The 17,198-nt window shown below is 39.2% G+C and overlaps 1 protein-coding gene across 1 annotated transcript; it reads right to left on the bottom strand.

Annotated features, from left to right (window-relative positions):
- Nucleotides 1-544: 544 nt before the first annotated feature.
- LOC121945031 (G-protein coupled receptor-associated protein LMBRD2B-like) lies at nucleotides 545-9,702 on the bottom strand. The gene is made up of 14 exons (XM_042489029.1): nucleotides 9,611-9,702; nucleotides 7,409-7,626; nucleotides 7,056-7,165; nucleotides 4,778-4,876; nucleotides 4,500-4,667; nucleotides 4,169-4,379; nucleotides 3,940-4,014; nucleotides 3,688-3,792; nucleotides 3,406-3,589; nucleotides 2,202-2,383; nucleotides 1,862-1,995; nucleotides 1,566-1,671; nucleotides 1,340-1,437; nucleotides 545-687 (listed from the first exon to the last, which is right to left on the bottom strand). The coding sequence occupies exons 2-14, from the start codon at nucleotides 7,580-7,582 to the stop codon at nucleotides 564-566; spliced, it is 1,770 nt and encodes a 589-aa protein (XP_042344963.1). The 5' UTR covers nucleotides 7,583-7,626; nucleotides 9,611-9,702; the 3' UTR covers nucleotides 545-563.
- Between the last annotated feature and the right edge of the window lie 7,496 nt (nucleotides 9,703-17,198).

Raw genomic sequence — 17,198 nt, 5'->3', positions numbered from 1 at the left:
CTGTTCCCTCCAGGCCTAAAACCCAAAACAAAACAGGCACATAAATACCAAGTGTTGCATCCGTACTGCTGTGTTTGGTATTTCTTAGTGTTGTGCTACAGTCTTTTTAAAATCTTTATTTTTGTAAAAAAAAAAAAAAAAATCTTCATTTTGGTTCATAAACATATCTCAATTACATGACTCATTCGGGGATGTGACACCTAGAGGCATTGTAATCAGTGAGCCAACAGACTAAATGAATTTTCTTGGCTTAAAAAAAACTTAAGAGAAATCATTTGATATAAAAAAAATCAAAAAGAAATCACCAATCTTCGATTTCCTCCATCCTCAGCTTTCTGTCTTTTTTCTTCTTTCTACAAAGGACCAAAAAGTGGTGCATATTGTTAAAAAGCACGTGAAGTGGTGAAATAACCAGTTTAATCTCATTTAAAAAATCAATCAAATTCACTAGAAACAGGAGAGGAAAAATAATCAGTTGAGTCTGATACTGTTGCTGACTGTCATGAAGTAAATTAAAGAGCTTAATAAATCTTTGAGCTGACACATTAGAAATGTTAAGTGATTTAATTTGCGATGAAACTACCTCTTCTAATAAGTTCCCTGCCTTCATCCACCAGGTCAGAGGTCAAGTCATCGTCAGTGAGGTACTGATGAAATCCAAGGAGGTTCAAACAGCGAGAGCCCAGGCTACAAACCCAGACAAACACAGTTACAAACATACTGTCATTTTTTTCTTTTCCAACCATAACGATTACTACTCCAAGATGTTTAATATTATTATTATTATTATTATTATTATTATTATTATCTTTTTAGCCAAATTATCTATAAACCATAAAGATACAGCTACAAATATATTTTATATGATTGTATGTGTAAAAAAAATCTTTATGTACAACAAAAATACAATATTTTAAGAAATATTGTCCAACATTTGAATAATAATTCACTCAACACATGCGCAAGACTACATTAAATCATACCATGGAGACACAGAGCTATATTAAGTAATTTCAACATTTATATTATCATAAAGTGGGCATCATAGTCTGACTGATACTGGATTTTTTAGGCTGATACTGATAACTATTAGAGTTTAAAACAGCGATAACCATACATCAATATATACACAATGGGGACACTGTTCTTAAAGTACCTTAAATGGTTAATTACCTAAATCTAGTCACATTTATACTGATAGCCTATATCTACAATAAGCAAATATCTGGCAAACTTAACGGTCTAACTTGACAGGTATACAACCAAAACTACACTTGAATGTGGTGTTTATATTAAATTGATAAAAAATGGTGTTTAATTGTTAGTGGTATTGGCCTACCTGTAATAAGTGGCAAAGCAGAGCAGCAATACCAGCATGGGATAATAGATGTAGAAGCCATCAGATATAAAATACAGCACATGCATCGAGCCCATGATCTAAAAGAAGGAAGGAAAGAGGGACATCACTCCATTAGGTTTGAATGTAAAGATAGTTTTACGTTTCTACATATATTTTAAATGATTATGCCTGTGTTCGTATAGGTGTCTGTTTGTGTGGGACCCACAGAGGTGTAAGATGTCTGTATTCTGTCCTGGTGTGAGATGGCAGAGTCCATGTGAATCAGGCCCAGGAAGTTGAGACACAAAGGAGGGGTCAGACGACAAAACAACCTGAGAGGAAAAAACAAATGAAAGCAACCTGATATCATAATACAAGAGTTTAATTTTGATCCTATAATTTTGTTTATAGTAAAAAATGCTGGAGTTTTTGCTGATGTTTCGACCAAACGAGCAACACTGTTTCTTGATGTCGCTTTCACCTAAATAAATATCTTATATAAAGACTTTATGAAGAACATACATGCCGCTGAACTGCAGGCTGTAAGCATCGGTCTGGTGATGTGGCACCAGGTAATAGTAGTTGAAAACTCGTATCCTGAACACTGTGGAGTAGACGCAGACACACAGGAAGAGGATACTGACAAAGCACACCATCTAGTGGAGAGAAGAAAACAAGCAGAAAGGATACAGTGTTGGATGAATTACCATCACGAATATACACGTCAGAAATATGGTCAAAACTGAAAACCTCGACAGACAACGGGCACTGTGTGTTTGTGCTGAGTGTGTTGCTGCTTAATAAAACTTAGATTGGCGGTGCCTGTTTGCATTTCGGTGTGCCTCACTGAGTACGTGCCCACCTCTATACAAATGTAGTTGTGTTGTTTTTCAGCCGCCTGAACAAAGACAGCGAAGAGGGAGAGGACAGGGTGGGTGCTGAAGAAGGTGCACTCAGACCAGACAACCGCTGCTGAGAGGAGACACAGGAGAACTGCCAGCAGCCTGTAGAAACCCTGCCTGAACACACACTCCCAGTACCACTCTGAGACACACACACAAAAACACACCAATTCGTACAGACATTTTAGATTTTAGATGTACATAAAAGTCTGCACATGACATATACTGCAGGTATGGATTCATACACAGATGATGTATTTTCAGTCTGGGTTTTTTTTAGATTATTTTTAGGCTTTTCAGCTGTATTTGATGGGATAGACAAATGAGTGAGGGGGGAGAGAGAGGGGAAGATGAGCAGCAAAGGGCCGAGGCTGTGCTCGAGCCCATGGCCGCTGCAGTAAGGACATAGCCTTTGTACATGAGGCGCCAAATCTACCAGGTAAGTTACTGAGTGCCCCTTATTGTCAGTTTTAATACCAAGTACTAAACACAAAGCTATTCTGAAGTATCTTGAGTTTGTGATGGCTTTGCCAATAACTGTCTTTTAATGTAGAGATAATACTAGATAACAGTTAAAACATAGTGTCTCCATAAGTTGTGTTTTTGACAACAACAACAAAACCCTAAATTTTAACACAGACGAATGAGAAATAATTTCAAATGTATTAGCTTTTTCAAGGTAGTGACACCCACCCTAATTAAAGTTAGATAGTTGGGAAAAAAACTGGAATATATATATTTATCATAAAGCCATTTCTGAATTAAAACATTTTTTTAAATCTAAGAAAGTCAAAATTTGGTGCAGGTTTTTCAAAATAGGGTCATGAGATGCCTTTTCTCTTTTAATTAAAAAATATGTTTTAGTTCTAAATATTTTTTTCAGATGACATTGAATTTGTCTGCTTTAAAATGAAATCTGCTGTTGCTGGTTCAAAAAGTCATTGATTTCAATCTTTTGTCATCTGAGAATAGAGTGCACAAACACTGGCAGGCTATGAAAAGTCCAATAAAGAACAAAGTCTCTCTGAAATGTAGTGGAGTAAATAAGGGCTCACAAAATGAAAACACTAAATCAGAAGTAACTTAATTTTGCACTTAAACATTTGAGTAACTACTCCTGCTTTCCATATGTAAACATGAGATTTTGGATCAGACTAAACTCACCCACAGTGGGAGTGTAGATGTACTGATGGATCCAGCCATGGCGGTGTGCAGAGGGAGAGTTGTTGATGAATTGTCGGACTGGGCTGCTCTGACTTTTAGCAACATCCTCTAGATGAAAAGCCTGGTCCAACAAGATAGACCACTGCACCTCAGTCTGACCGTGTCTCTGCACTGCAGAGATTACCTGTAACATAAATAATTATTATTCACATTTACATGCTGCTGTCACAGCTTTGCATTGGTTCCTTTAAATTCACAGTGCAATGTTAAAATAGTAATTACTTTTTTATGAAGCTTGATAAGGCCTCTTTTGGTGGGAACGACATTCTGTTCTCCACAAGAGCTTTCCACATTTCTTCCCAACTCCTCTTGGTACACAACAGGACACTGAAATGAGATGATACTCAGATGAAGACTGTCCCACCGAAACTGACTATAAAAACTGTAAATGCAACATTAAACTTTGGACTTGCAAATCAATAGAAAAACTCTAAAATGCAATCTAATGAACAAATGTTCTCGTTTATTTCTTACCTTTGTAATAATGGTGTCCACACACTTCCTGAGTGAGTGGTTGTGCCTGACAGATTCATGGACTCCTGCCACCTCCTAATAATACAACATATTATTGTTCTTGTTGAAGTAAGAATAAAAAGTTCCATTTTTTATGACTATGGAAAGCCTGTTGAAAGATTCCCTCGACTTTTTCAGATTTAGCACCTGCTAGAATCCAATCTCTTCACACTCCCACACCGCAACTCACCTCCATGACGTCTGCCAGGTTCTCCTCAGCGGATGCCTTCTCAGTAGCCATTTTTGCAGCCTTGAAGTAGGTCTTGGCCAGCAGGTAACCATGGGAAGATGAGAGCCAATAAGAACGTGGGATTTCCACCAGGCCGTAGCCTAGCAACAGCACCAGAAGGAAGAGGCCCCAGGTGTTAGCAGCTGCAATGCCGATGGTCTGCAGCCCTCTCCTGCACATGTTTTACAGACAAATCAATAAACTGACGTAACATCCGCTTAGAAAACAACAAAGAACAATTTTAGCCCAAAAGTCGTCCAATGCTTCCTGAATTGAGGCACATTTGATTTACCATGACAGTTCCCACTGTGGGTGAGCAGCCACGTAGATGAGCAGAGAGATGAAGATAAGGAGGTAGGTGCCATAATAGATTCCATTTTCGATGAGAGCCGTTTTAATCTTTCCAACTCTGGAGAAAGCTCCCGCCCGTGCGTATGACTGCATGAAGGGTAACAGCAGCCTGAACACAGAAGATCGAGTCAATACACCCAAACACACTTGTCTTTTTAGTAAAAGGTAGAAAATAACCGCTACAGTCAAGGTTTGTGTGAGTGCAAACAAGTATCTTACCAAGTAAGAAACTGAGAAGTCCAGTATACAACTCTCCAGAACACTGGTAGGACGCCATCTGGGATGTAGCTCCACGGCTCCTCACAAACCTTTGGTGTACTGTGACACACACATTGAAGAATGTGAAGGTTCATGTATGCATACAGGGTCATTACAGTGCACACACTTTGAACTGCAGTGATAAGTATAGCCGTCTACCACAGTGACTTTTTGGATACTAACACTCAGTTTCACCAAAGTCAGAAATGTTAAAATCCTACATTTAATTTTTTTTTTTATCAATTCTTCTTCCAAAAATTGAACAGGGGCTGCAGTAACTCAGTCTGTGGGGACTTGGGTAACAGGGAGGCGGCCTGTTCAAGTCCCCGTATGGACCAAACATGGAGCCTGCAATGGTGGCTGGAGAGGCACCAGTTCATGCTTCTGTACAAAAGTCCTCTTGAGCTAGGCACCAAACCCCCAGCTGCTCAAGGTGCCTGTCTGTGGGCAGCTCCCCTGCCCTGACATCTCTCCATTAGTGCATGTGTATAGGTACTGTTTATGCACGTGTCTGGTTGTATTTCGGCCGTGTGTAATATATAGAGTGAATTTCCCACTGAGGAACTAACAAAGGGATACTTTTTTCAATTAGTAGTGTCAATAAAAAAACTGAGCCAGTTTAAAGGGGGTATTGTTCATGAAAAGACTACCTCATAAATGTAATTTTTTAATGCTGCGAGCACTGTGCATGTCATTTCATTCATATTTTATTGTATTGCAGAAATCTCAGACATTAATGTGTCAACACTTAGACAAATGATAAGACTATCTGCATGGCTAGATAATAGATCCAGACCTTTGAGTCAAGAACACATAATATTGTTGCTAGAAGCCTAAACCCTTAAAAATGTTATCCAACCCAGTTTGGTAAGTTCAAAATCTATGGTCTAAGAGACACTTTCATGACAAAACACTCTATTGAAGAGGACAGGACCACATCTGGACACTGTACAATATGAGTCTGTTTAAAAATGTTGTTCAACTCCACAGCAAGTAAGGCCGCAAGGCCAAAGCTCATGATTTAAAAGCATACGCTGTAAAGTTTGACAATGAAACCTGACCTGAGTGCTCAGTTTGTGTAGATATATAGGCAATATAACAGCTTGATGGCCCTTGTGGAGTGCTCTGGCTGTTGACATTTGCTGATAAAAATTCATTTGAATGCTCTGGGGCTGGAGGCAGGTAGAGGTTTGTTCCTAGCAGAAGTGCATTTCACATTGTTACGCCCCTCCCACTTGGCTTGGAGGCTGACATGGCCAGCCTCATCAGGCAGCTTGCCGACATAGGAGGGTGTTTAGCTTGATTACGCTCACCTGGGAATTCCCAGCTGTAAAAGCTGGCCCAGGTGTTGACTCATTTTCTCCCTGCCTCTAGCAGATATCTACCTTGCATTGTTAGTTTTGGTTTGTTCATTTTTGTTTGCTCTGGTTTAATACATTATATGTGTTTTTACAAAATTTCTTGTGTGGACTCTCTCCTTGTCGAATTAATAATAACGATACGATTTAAGTGTTTATAAAATGCTGAGAATAAAGCCTATGCCAAATGTAATGCTATAAAAGCAGGATCAGTTTCTGTGATTTCAAACAATAAAAAAATCAACTCATCTTCTACTACTTAAAACGTTTCAAACTCACGTGCAGCTTTAATGTTGATTACATATGAATCCACATGCAGTGGCTAAATATTTGTTCTCATACTTTCAGCGAGCTGAAAGAATTGTCTATCATGTGGGTTGACCTTGGAACGCAATCTGGAGGAAAATTACCTTGAAATGAGCAAATTTAATCAATGAATCAAACATTATCTTATTTATGAGATGTATTATGCTCCATTTCTTGTGGTTTTTATTTCTGTCAGGCGAGGAGGCCTCGAAGTCAGAGGTCTAGGGATGGTTAGGCCTGGGAGCCAAGTGTGCAGAATACTGGCGCCAGGCTTAAATAACATGGAATTAGGCTCCTTTCAAAAAAGGACATATTTGTGGGGTCTTGTGATTGATTACAGCAGGTGAGGAGTTGCTTTACTTTAATGTATTGATGCCTGTACCTATATAAGAGACTTGCATGAGCTGTATGATAGAGAGATTTGCATTGATCCTGAATCCTCTCCCAGGCAGACCATGGTGCCTGGTGGATGCTGAACTTCGTTGTAATAAACTGATTCTTATGCAACCAAGTTGGTGTCAGCGAAAGTTTCTTCATCATCTACACATCATTGCTACTTAAGAAACAACATTTACCTGACAGGTGGATAAACAGAGGAGCCGTCTTCTGTCTGATTACCGTGTCTTGCTCGAGTTACAGGAGTAGGGTGGTCTGCATTGTCATGAATACACTGCCTGTAGATGGTCTAAAAGAGGAGCAGAGTTTACACAGTCAGGCAAAGACACTCTGAGATGAAGCCTATTCATCACATCACACTGATACATGTAAGACGCCACAGGCAGGATAAAGAAACACACAGCGCTCACACAGACACAGAATATTCTCAGAAACACAAACAAACTCACATCCTGTTAATCCTGTCTTTATCTGGAGAAACAGTTACTGTTACCAAGGCAAAAAGACCTCATGACAAGCACTTTAAACATACCGTGCTAACATCAAGTGGCAGGATGAAGACGATGAGAAAGCAGAGGTACCAGGACAGCAGCGTTCCCAACAGGACCATCCGCTGCTGCCTCCGCAGATCTCCATAGCGATGGAGGAGGTAGAGGGCCAACAGGAAAACAACTACGACCACAACAGCCAGCGCAGCACCACTCATAGTGATGAATTAGCAAACAGACGTCAAGAACTCATGATGGCACACTGGCGGAGGGGGGGAGAGATAAACAGAAACAAACCGATTAGATAGCAGCTCCTATCTGCCGGGAGTAACTGTTTGACCTGAACACTCGGAGCACATACAAGATACAGCCATGAGGTAAGCAGGGGAGGAGGGAGAGAGCAGGAGGAGTGAAATAAAAAATAAGGTAAAAACTAAAAAGATGACAAAGTGAGACAGGTAAAAAAAAAATGTCTGTTCGGGTGTTAAAAAAAAATATGTAACATATCAGAAATCTTGCATTTCTCATCCTGATGATACTCAGCTTAAAGCCAGGGTGCCTATAGCTTATTATTTTTGCAAATTTAGCAAATAATGCTGTTTTTTTGTTTGTTTGTTTGTTTTTTCAGAACCTTTACTATATTTCAAACAGACTTGTCATTAACATCTGTTAAATGTGAAAATCTGTTGGCAGACTCTTATAGCGTTATAAGATGATGTTGTGCAAGCTTTTTAAACTTGCATTTGTGTTGTTGTTATCCAGCGGTGAGGTTCAGCATTTCAGCCATGTGAAATTTCTCCTGTTTGTTAGAGAGCTATGGTGGCCAACGCAAAAATGCCAATGGCCCTATCTAGAGCCAGTGTTGGATTTGTCCATTCAGGGCTACTGTAGAAACAACATGGGAGACTCCGTGGACGAGGACCTGCTATGTTTGTAGATATAAACAGCTCATTCTAAGGTAACCAAAGCAAATCAATTCTTAGTTTAAAGTGACTGTAAAGAAATGAAAACATAGTTATAAACAATATATTCAGGGTTCCCACACATTTTTATGGGCAAAATTTCAAAACTTTTCCATGTCTTTTCAAGGACTCATAGGAAAATTTCTGTTTTAGAAAAGCTTGCATTTTACTGCGTCTGCAACACTTGTCAACCTCATTACTGTACTTTTTTACACACATGCAGGACAGTCTCGCTTTCCATAATAAATGCCACCACACTACTTCAGATATACACATAACCTTCCTTATAGGGGAAGGCTTGACAACTATTAGTCATGGAAAGTGAAAACTGTTCGTGTTCTGCTTGTATCAGGCAGAAATAAGGTGTTTTAGTTAACTTGCCCTACTTGATATCCTATGTCTTTGGATGCGTCTATTGCACATTGTAGCGTTGATGCTGAAAAAATATACTGAGCAGTGCAAATTCAACATATATTAGAGCTGCCTTATGTCAACAGCTAAAAGGTTACATTACATTGGATGTAATCCCTGAAATATTAATTTTATTACACATAACAAAATTCCATGACTTTTCCAGGTTTCCATGACTGTGGGAACATTGTGCCATTTCTGCTAATACAGCCTCTAAAATTGCACTGGACCTTTAAAGTGCAGCGCCACCAACATCAATGTAACTGTGACAACAGCTGATGCAGACTGTGTGTTCACTACACTGATTTACAAAGCTCAAGCAAGAGTGTTACTGAGAAATTAATTGATATCAAAATGTGCCTAGAATGATCCGAAATGATTTCCTCAACCCTAAATTTGAATAGCATGATTTTAAAAATGATAGATAAAAATATAAATAATTTGCACTTATAAAGAGGTGACTATACTCCTTTAAAATCTAGTAATGGGACGTTCAAACAATGAAAACAAACAGTATGGTCAAACTCTGGTGACCATACTGTTTGACAATGGTGACAGTAATATAAAAGGTGTGGTTCAAAATGTCCATACAAAAAACGGTTCTTTATTCTGTGGGCTACTTGGAGGCTGTTACAGCGATGCTGTCCCTTTTTTCGAGCAACTATCTCATTTATTTTACTTTCAAACGTTGAGCTGTGAAGATAGCTGAACATTTTTTTTCATTTATTCCTGTCGTTCATGCACTGTAGTCATGTTTAATGTCTAATAAAGCAGGGCTACATTCCGCTCTGTTTTTTGGTCCAGGCCGTCGTTAAGATTCACGCGGTGGACAAACAGTCCGTGTTTACGTTACTTACCGGGAGCGACGCTTACCTTTGAGTTCATTCTCTCAGACTGAAGCTCGAAACGCGGAAAACTACCAGATTTTACTGTCACATCGTGTTCCTCAGACGTGGAGTCGACAAATGTACACAACCTTTGAAACTACATTACGTTACAGCCACACGGCGTACGCTCTCGCTGTCACAGCAAGGACTTCTGGGTAATGTAGGCATGTAATGACGTCGCAAACAGGAAACCAGCACTGGGACCCCCGCCGGCATCGTGCCGCCAAACAACACATTGCAAAATATTGTGACAGTGTAACCTATATTTAAACCGTGCTGGAAAGTAACCAACTTCAGTTACTAAGGTTGTGAAGCACTCATAAACTTGCAACATATTTCCATATAAGTAAGTATTTCTATTCTGTGCTACTTTTTACTTTAGGCAAATAGATTATAGTCATTTTCTTGACTTTACTACATTTATTTGATAACCTAAGATACTCTCCAAATTCGGATTAATGTTACAAAATATAATCAACAAATAAATTCTGGGTTAATTTATTGATCCACAAGGAGAAATTCACAAGCTACCCGACAGCAGGCCGATATACACGAATTAGGCACACAATTAAAAGTTGCAATAATAAAGTGATATATAGAGCTACACACACACACACACACCTCTCTACACTTTGTCCAATCTATGTAATTTGTTACAGGTGGACTCCAATTAAGTTCTAGACAGGTCAGGGACAACTGAAGCGAACAGGATGCACCACAGGCCTAAAGAGTCAATACTTGAAATGATAGATAAATGAGATATTTCAGTTTTTATTTTATATACATCTCCAAATTTAAAAAACACGATTTTACTTTGTCGTTATGGGTTCTTTAGTGTAAACTGATAAGCAAAAATGGCATTTTTATTCATTTTAAATGACATCTAGAAAAGAGTAAAATACAGAGTGCACAAGAGAAAAGGTTGTAATAGACGACTTTTTGAGTCCCCTGCAAACACATTAAATAAAAAAGAGAAATGGTATAAATTAGCAAATATACAAATATATTGTGTAGATTGTTCAAATATATGATGATGATGATCATGATGATATACCATGTATGTTGATAAAGGCAATCAGTGACAAAAATGAGGAACTAAATACCAACTACTAAATAATGATTTTATCATATTGTTGTGTTTTATTGCAATGGTTCAAACATTTGCAACATCTTGTGCAGATCCACACACATTGAATCATGACATCACACATTTAAACATACATACAGTACAGAACATCCTGTGATGCTCCAAATTGGCTTTAAGTTCAGATAAAAGGCTGAATTAATTTGCTTCCAGTTGTCATTCACAGCCAAAAATGTATAAATATCGACAGATGATTGCTTTACAGTCTTGATGAATTTCTGCTGTGGCCATGTTAGATAAGCATGTAGTGCTGTGAAACCAAATACAATCAAATCGTGTTCACATACGTTTTAACCAACAAGAACTACTCTTGGGTTGTCTTGTTAATCTTTTACACACTCTTGTCATTCAGTCCTGCATTATTAAAAACAATAACAGTCTGACTGCTGGCTGCAGATCAAATATGAAACATCCATTGAATATGTCAAACATTTAGCTCTTTAAGCTTACATTTCCTCCAAATAAATCAAAATTGGAAGTTGTTCTGATGCCAGTGCTGTCACCTTTCCTGTCACTCACAAAGTTGTTTGCAGAGGCACCTTAAAGGGGCTAAGTGGACACTGACTCTGTACTCCAAAAGATGCGTCTGCTGTGATGGAGAGTTTGGATATCTTGTGGTCTAAATGTTTTCCAGCCAGCATAGTTGAACAACAACAGAAAGAAAGAAAGACATCTTCAATCCATTTCAGTTGTGGAGGAACATCCACACATATGGGTCATCAGCGTACAGAGGGCCCAGCAGGTTGACGCACACGGCTCGGTGCTCTAGTAAAAAGTCCATCTGTCTCATCAGATCCAGACACAGATGTTCTACAAGATTCAAACAAACAGACCAGTTTTCAGCCACTCTGGACACGGCGAGTGCGTCCAACCAAACTGACCCAAAAATGTCCAGAGACTGCGGCCAGTCCTCTAGAAGATCGTCCAGCTCCATCTGATTCATGATGCTGTTTGAGGAAGCTCAGCGTAGATCAGTCGTGCTTTGATAGTATCTGTGTTGCTCTGTCACATTACTCCTCTCTGTTTTCTGTTGCTTTGCCTTCGTCCTGTTTCTGCCATACGAGGATAATTGCCCTGATCCAAACTGTTACGGTGCAGATAAAACCTGGAAGCATTGGCAGCTTAGTGAGGCCATCTGTCAGCCTGCATCCTCACCTTAACCCCTTCTCTCTCTCTCTCTCTCTCTCTTTCTCTCTATCCCAGATTAGTGTAGTATACTGTTTCAGACCCTAATGTCCTCATTTTATTCACTGTTTTCATTGATAAACCTGCTGTGTGAGTGAGATTTAGTCCCTCATTTATTGTTGAATACATATTGATCCTGTTTCCTTAGATCATGCAGCTTTGTCTTAATCTCTGTCGATTCTCTTTAACAAATTCTCACACCACACACACACACACACACACACACACACACACACACACACACAAGGGCACTCATGTTCACAGCACTGGAAAACATGGTCTTTAAAATGAACTTATCTATTAGGTAAAGTGTAATAAAGTGACTGCATTGAATTTAGCGTATTTTTTATTTATTTTTATTTAACAGTTTCTACCACTAGATGGAGATAATGAATTTGTCTTTAAACCTCCTCAGCAGCACACAGCTCAGCAAAAGGCAAACCAGAGGGAGTTGCAGAGGTGTAGCTCAAGTGCATCTACCTTTTTAACAAAGATTGACAAATGCAACGCCTTCTTATATATTTATAAAAAATAAGAAAATAATCAAGGTTATGTCCTCTGGTTATTCCAACAATAAAAATATAAAGCTGGATTGAATCTTATCTCAGGTCCTGAGTAATAAAAATTCAAATCAGTGAAGTTTTCTTTATTTAATTTTCCCACGTAATCCAACAAACTAAATAAAATCAAATTGCCTAACCCTAGTATGATGTTTACTGGCATTATTGCACTTAATGTAAGTATGCTGCTGAATATGTTTTTGGTGCAGATTGTGGTTGTGATTATTGTGATTATTACACTCAGAATCTTAATGGGAGGATCAATAACAAAACAGTACAACAAAAGTGAAAAAAAACCAAAATAAAAACAAGAGTTTAGACTGCAGGGCTCAGAGGTGAGACTGAAACTGAACTGTGATTAGACGAGACACTCGCTGCGTCTCCTTTATGCCTTTGTCTTCTCTTTTTATTCTACTGTCATTAATCACTTTTATCTTGTATTTACTGAAATACTGGCTTCTTTGGTTCAGTTGTTTATGGAACAATAAAGAGGGGTGTCATATTTAAATCTTTGAGCACCTCAAACACATCTTTAACAAAGCCTGGGTCAGGTTTCTGGTCACTCCCCTTGGCACCACAGGGTAATGATTATTTGGGAAACTCAAACCTCGTGCCATTCTGCTATCTAAGATTCAGTGCTAATAGGATAGAGAGAAGTTCAATGGTGAGATAACAAGGCAACAAACTTTTCAGCCATCCACTGTTTAGCAGTGTCGCCTCTCTGCAGTACAAATGTCACTTACAGTAAAGACACAGGTGAACCTGGTTAAGGTAATTAATGCTTCACCCGCCAAGACAATCAGCATCTGGCATCCCAACAAAGAAAAGTAAGAGATTCCCTACAAGCCTTTCTCAGCAGACACCTTGGCCTGTCATAGTGAGCACAGGTGTTAGCAATGACACTAATGATGGCTCTGTTGTACTCCAGAGTCCACGTGAGTGTGACAGTGAGCAAGCAATACCAGGACCCTGAAATCAAAGCAGCTAAATGGAATTCAGCCATCGTTAATTTCATTATTTACACATGTGTCCTCTGCCCATTATCCAGGCATATACGTACCTGTTTGATTCAGTTTAACCCACTATATTGGGCTCCTGTTAAGCTTTTAAAGGCACAGGTGATGTAGGTCTGCAGATGGTACTCTGGTGCATGTATACTCAAGATGCAAGAGTCTTTTATATTTGGCACTGTAGAAAGAATTGTTGGTATATATATATGTGTGTGTGTGTGTGTGTGTGTGTGTGTGTATGTATGTATGTACATACACACACATGGGGAAGTTGGCCGATATTAGCCGATTCCAATATTTCATTATACAGGCAATATCTTCCAATACTGATGATGTGTTGATATTATTTTGCATCCTTATTTATCATTAGCATTGGTCAGGTAAAGCAATATTTAAGTATTTTGGGGGATACTGGTCCAGCAACAAAATCATGTTGTAATATAAAGCTTCAAACTGTTATCAACTTGTTGTCTAAATGCTCTGAGCAATAAAATACACCACATCTTCTTTATAGCATCCATGTAGTTTCCACATTACCACTTAAAGCTCATGAATTCACCCAAGTACAGGGAAAAATTTCCCAACTTGAGAAATGGGAGCAGGTGGATGCAACATATAAAAATGTGTGAGCAAAGTATTCTCATCTATGAAAATAACATCATGTGTTGGAGCCCTTGAGAACATAAACTCTGTCCTCTGTGCTTTCAAAGTTGTCTCATTTTGCTCCGTTACATCAGGGGTGTGTGTGAGAGGGGGTTCCTTGTTGTTGAGCAGGGGAAGCTTGTTTTCCTGTGTGTTTAATTCTGCCTCTGAGCTCAGTCTGGTACTGAGAGTCTAGACTTCCGTCTTTTCTGCTGACTTTGCCCACTCTCATTCTCCTCACACTTCAGCACAAGTTATTCTTATGTGTCTAGCATCTCCTCCTCTGCCCCCTCACTCCCCACCACCATCTTTCCCCTCATCCTCTACATCCAGACGACGAGCCTCTGGGACGTCGTCCAGTGTGGCCTCATTCAGATCAGTGAGAAACGGTGTGTGAACAGGCTCGTCTCCCATCGTGCCCATTGAACAACAGCTACGAGTGCGCTGAGACCCCTGGGTTTGAAGTCTGTAACATTTGATCGCATGGGAAACCCTCATGCACAATGATGCCGGTGAACAATGTGGCCCCAGTTCTGTGTGTCCCTGGAGGGCCACTGTAGACTGCAGATCTTATAACCTGTCCTGGATACATCACTCCCCTGGGATTGGACCACTCCCATCTGAAACGACTGGCCTGGTAAAGCAGTTTGCACACACTCAGTGGTCCCGAGATTGAGGATATGGCCTGTGTGTACCTGTTTATGTGCATTTGTGACGCCAGTAAGCCTATAAGTTGCTGATGACATCATATCCTGCAGTACAAGAGCATTTGAAGTTGCCAACTGTCAGCCTCATTTTCTTCACTTTCAACCAAAATAAAAGTACCTAAAATCTCCCAACGAATGTTTATGTAATCTGAGATCAGCAACAGGCATCAATTATTTCCTCTTTAACCCTTAGAAACTTGGATAAACATCAGTTCAGACACCGTTCACAAGCTGTTTGACCCTTTGAAACCTTTGCAAATTATTGTGATTTCTTTCAAAAACATGGGGAAAAGGCAATGACCAACAAATTGCAAAAAGATAGTAAAGGTGTCATGAAAATTACATTAAAATTTGTTTTAAAAAAGAAGGGAGGATTATTAGAAAATTAGCAAATAATTCTGAAAAAACGGATCTACTTATAATAATTTTATATATAAATTATGTTACAGAAAGAAATATCATAAATATATGAAATAAATGCATATTCTTTTTTTCATTTCAGCACTTTTTTAAGGTCATTATTTAAATGTTTTGGGTTTTTTTTTTTTTTAACTTTTTGGAGTAATTTCTTTTTTTTTTGTGCTAATTTTTAGTTATTTTTTGAGTCATGTCTTGTTAAAGTGACATGTTTTTGAAAGAAATTGCACCAATTTGCAAAGGTTTCAGAGGGTTAAGGGAAGCCAAAAAAAAGTCCAAATGCTGGATTTAATGTCTTTGCCTGTCTGTCATGATCTGATTCTCCACTTGATCCCTTTACAGTAAATCCCAACAGAACATGTGATACCATTAAATGTATATGACTACAACCCTCAACAATGAACAAACAGATTATTGCACGAGGATAGAAAAACAGAGATCCATTTTGTTCCACATTCCTCCTGTAATCTATTTAACAGAACTGAGACTAGCCTTCTTTCTCAAGTATTCAAGGCCCTGCGGTCTCTTAAACTCACAGTTTCTTACGCAAGAGCAAAGAATCTGTTTGATCTATGGCTGGGTGAGTGAGAGAGAGAGGACAGTGAAGAAAAACTTTTTATTGCAAACAGAGAGACAAAACAATGTCACATATATAGTCTCTGTGACCTATATCAAAGGGATCAATGAACAGATTAGGAAGATATTCCACTGTTGTACTTTTATTCCTTGGAGACTTCCCCTTACTTGAACTATAACTACTTCATACCATCTCTGCCCTGACCAGTCTTAACCTTGAAATAAATCATTAAAGAACAGTGCGGTGCTGGAGAAACTACTTTTAAAAAGCACAGTTTTGCAAGCTATAAATGAGTTTCCCTCCAGTATAAATATTTAAAAATTTAATAGCTAAGCAGAGAATTTTAGATCATTTTTAAGAAAAATATTAGGAAGTTCTCAAAGTTTTGGTGATTAAGTGTGATTTTATGACACCAGTAAATGATTGAGGGCTGCGGAGGAAAAGTGCACATGCTGTGACTATTTTATGACTGTTTTATTTTATTACTTTTTAAATGCCATACTATATGACTTAAGGTTTGACCAATAAATTGAATTGGTCAGAGGCATTCCTGAGTACAGTCTATGGTGCTAACCTAACATACAGCACAACAGCAGTGGGACTTCTAACTCTGCATGTATCACTCCGCTCTCAATCATTAATTAGGCCTACACAAACGATGGGTAGTTATCTGGTGTCACTGTGGACTGTAGTGTAACAGACTGCTCTGGAGGCCTGCTCTGTGGCCCTCTGGAGTTGCTCTTTAGCAGCAAAAAAGTAAGGGAGGGAATTTACACTCCTTTTGGGGCTCATGCATGTGTGCGAGTTTTGGTTAAGGAAACTAAAAGGGCAGTAGTTGCCGTTGGAGCTGTCACACCGTCTTCCGTCCCGTTTTTTGTTTATTTAGTTATCCAGTTAGGTGGACACAGGACCCTCGGCTACATTGGTACCAGCGGACTTCTTCAACAAGCCGCCGTGAGGACTTTCCCGCGGACGTGAGGACCTGTTACCCGCTGTTGTTTTTAGCTTAGCTGCCTCAGTATAGCTAGCTAGCTAGCTAACCCAGTGTGGTGCCTCAAGACTGTGTACAACTACGTTACGAAGATGTGGCGCGGAGAGGAGGAGCCTTTTAAACCCGGGACGGGGATGTTTGGCAGATATTTGCCCGGCAGGGACCCTCGGGTTGACCTGTCATCTCCCTTCACTGACCAAAGTTTCCTCAGCCGAGTGAGGCGGCGCAGACTGCAGTTATAAACCGGTAAAGATCCTTCCTGCTCGCCTCGGCAACTCAAGAGAGACACACAACATATTTCAGACCTAAATAAAACAATGTCGCAAGGTAATTTGCAGGAA

Source organism: Plectropomus leopardus, chromosome 6 (assembly GCF_008729295.1).
Source record: "Plectropomus leopardus isolate mb chromosome 6, YSFRI_Pleo_2.0, whole genome shotgun sequence".
Taxonomy (NCBI): domain Eukaryota; kingdom Metazoa; phylum Chordata; class Actinopteri; order Perciformes; family Serranidae; genus Plectropomus; species Plectropomus leopardus.
Note: the sequence above shows the minus strand (reverse complement) of the source record. Positions and strands in the feature narration are given on the sequence as shown.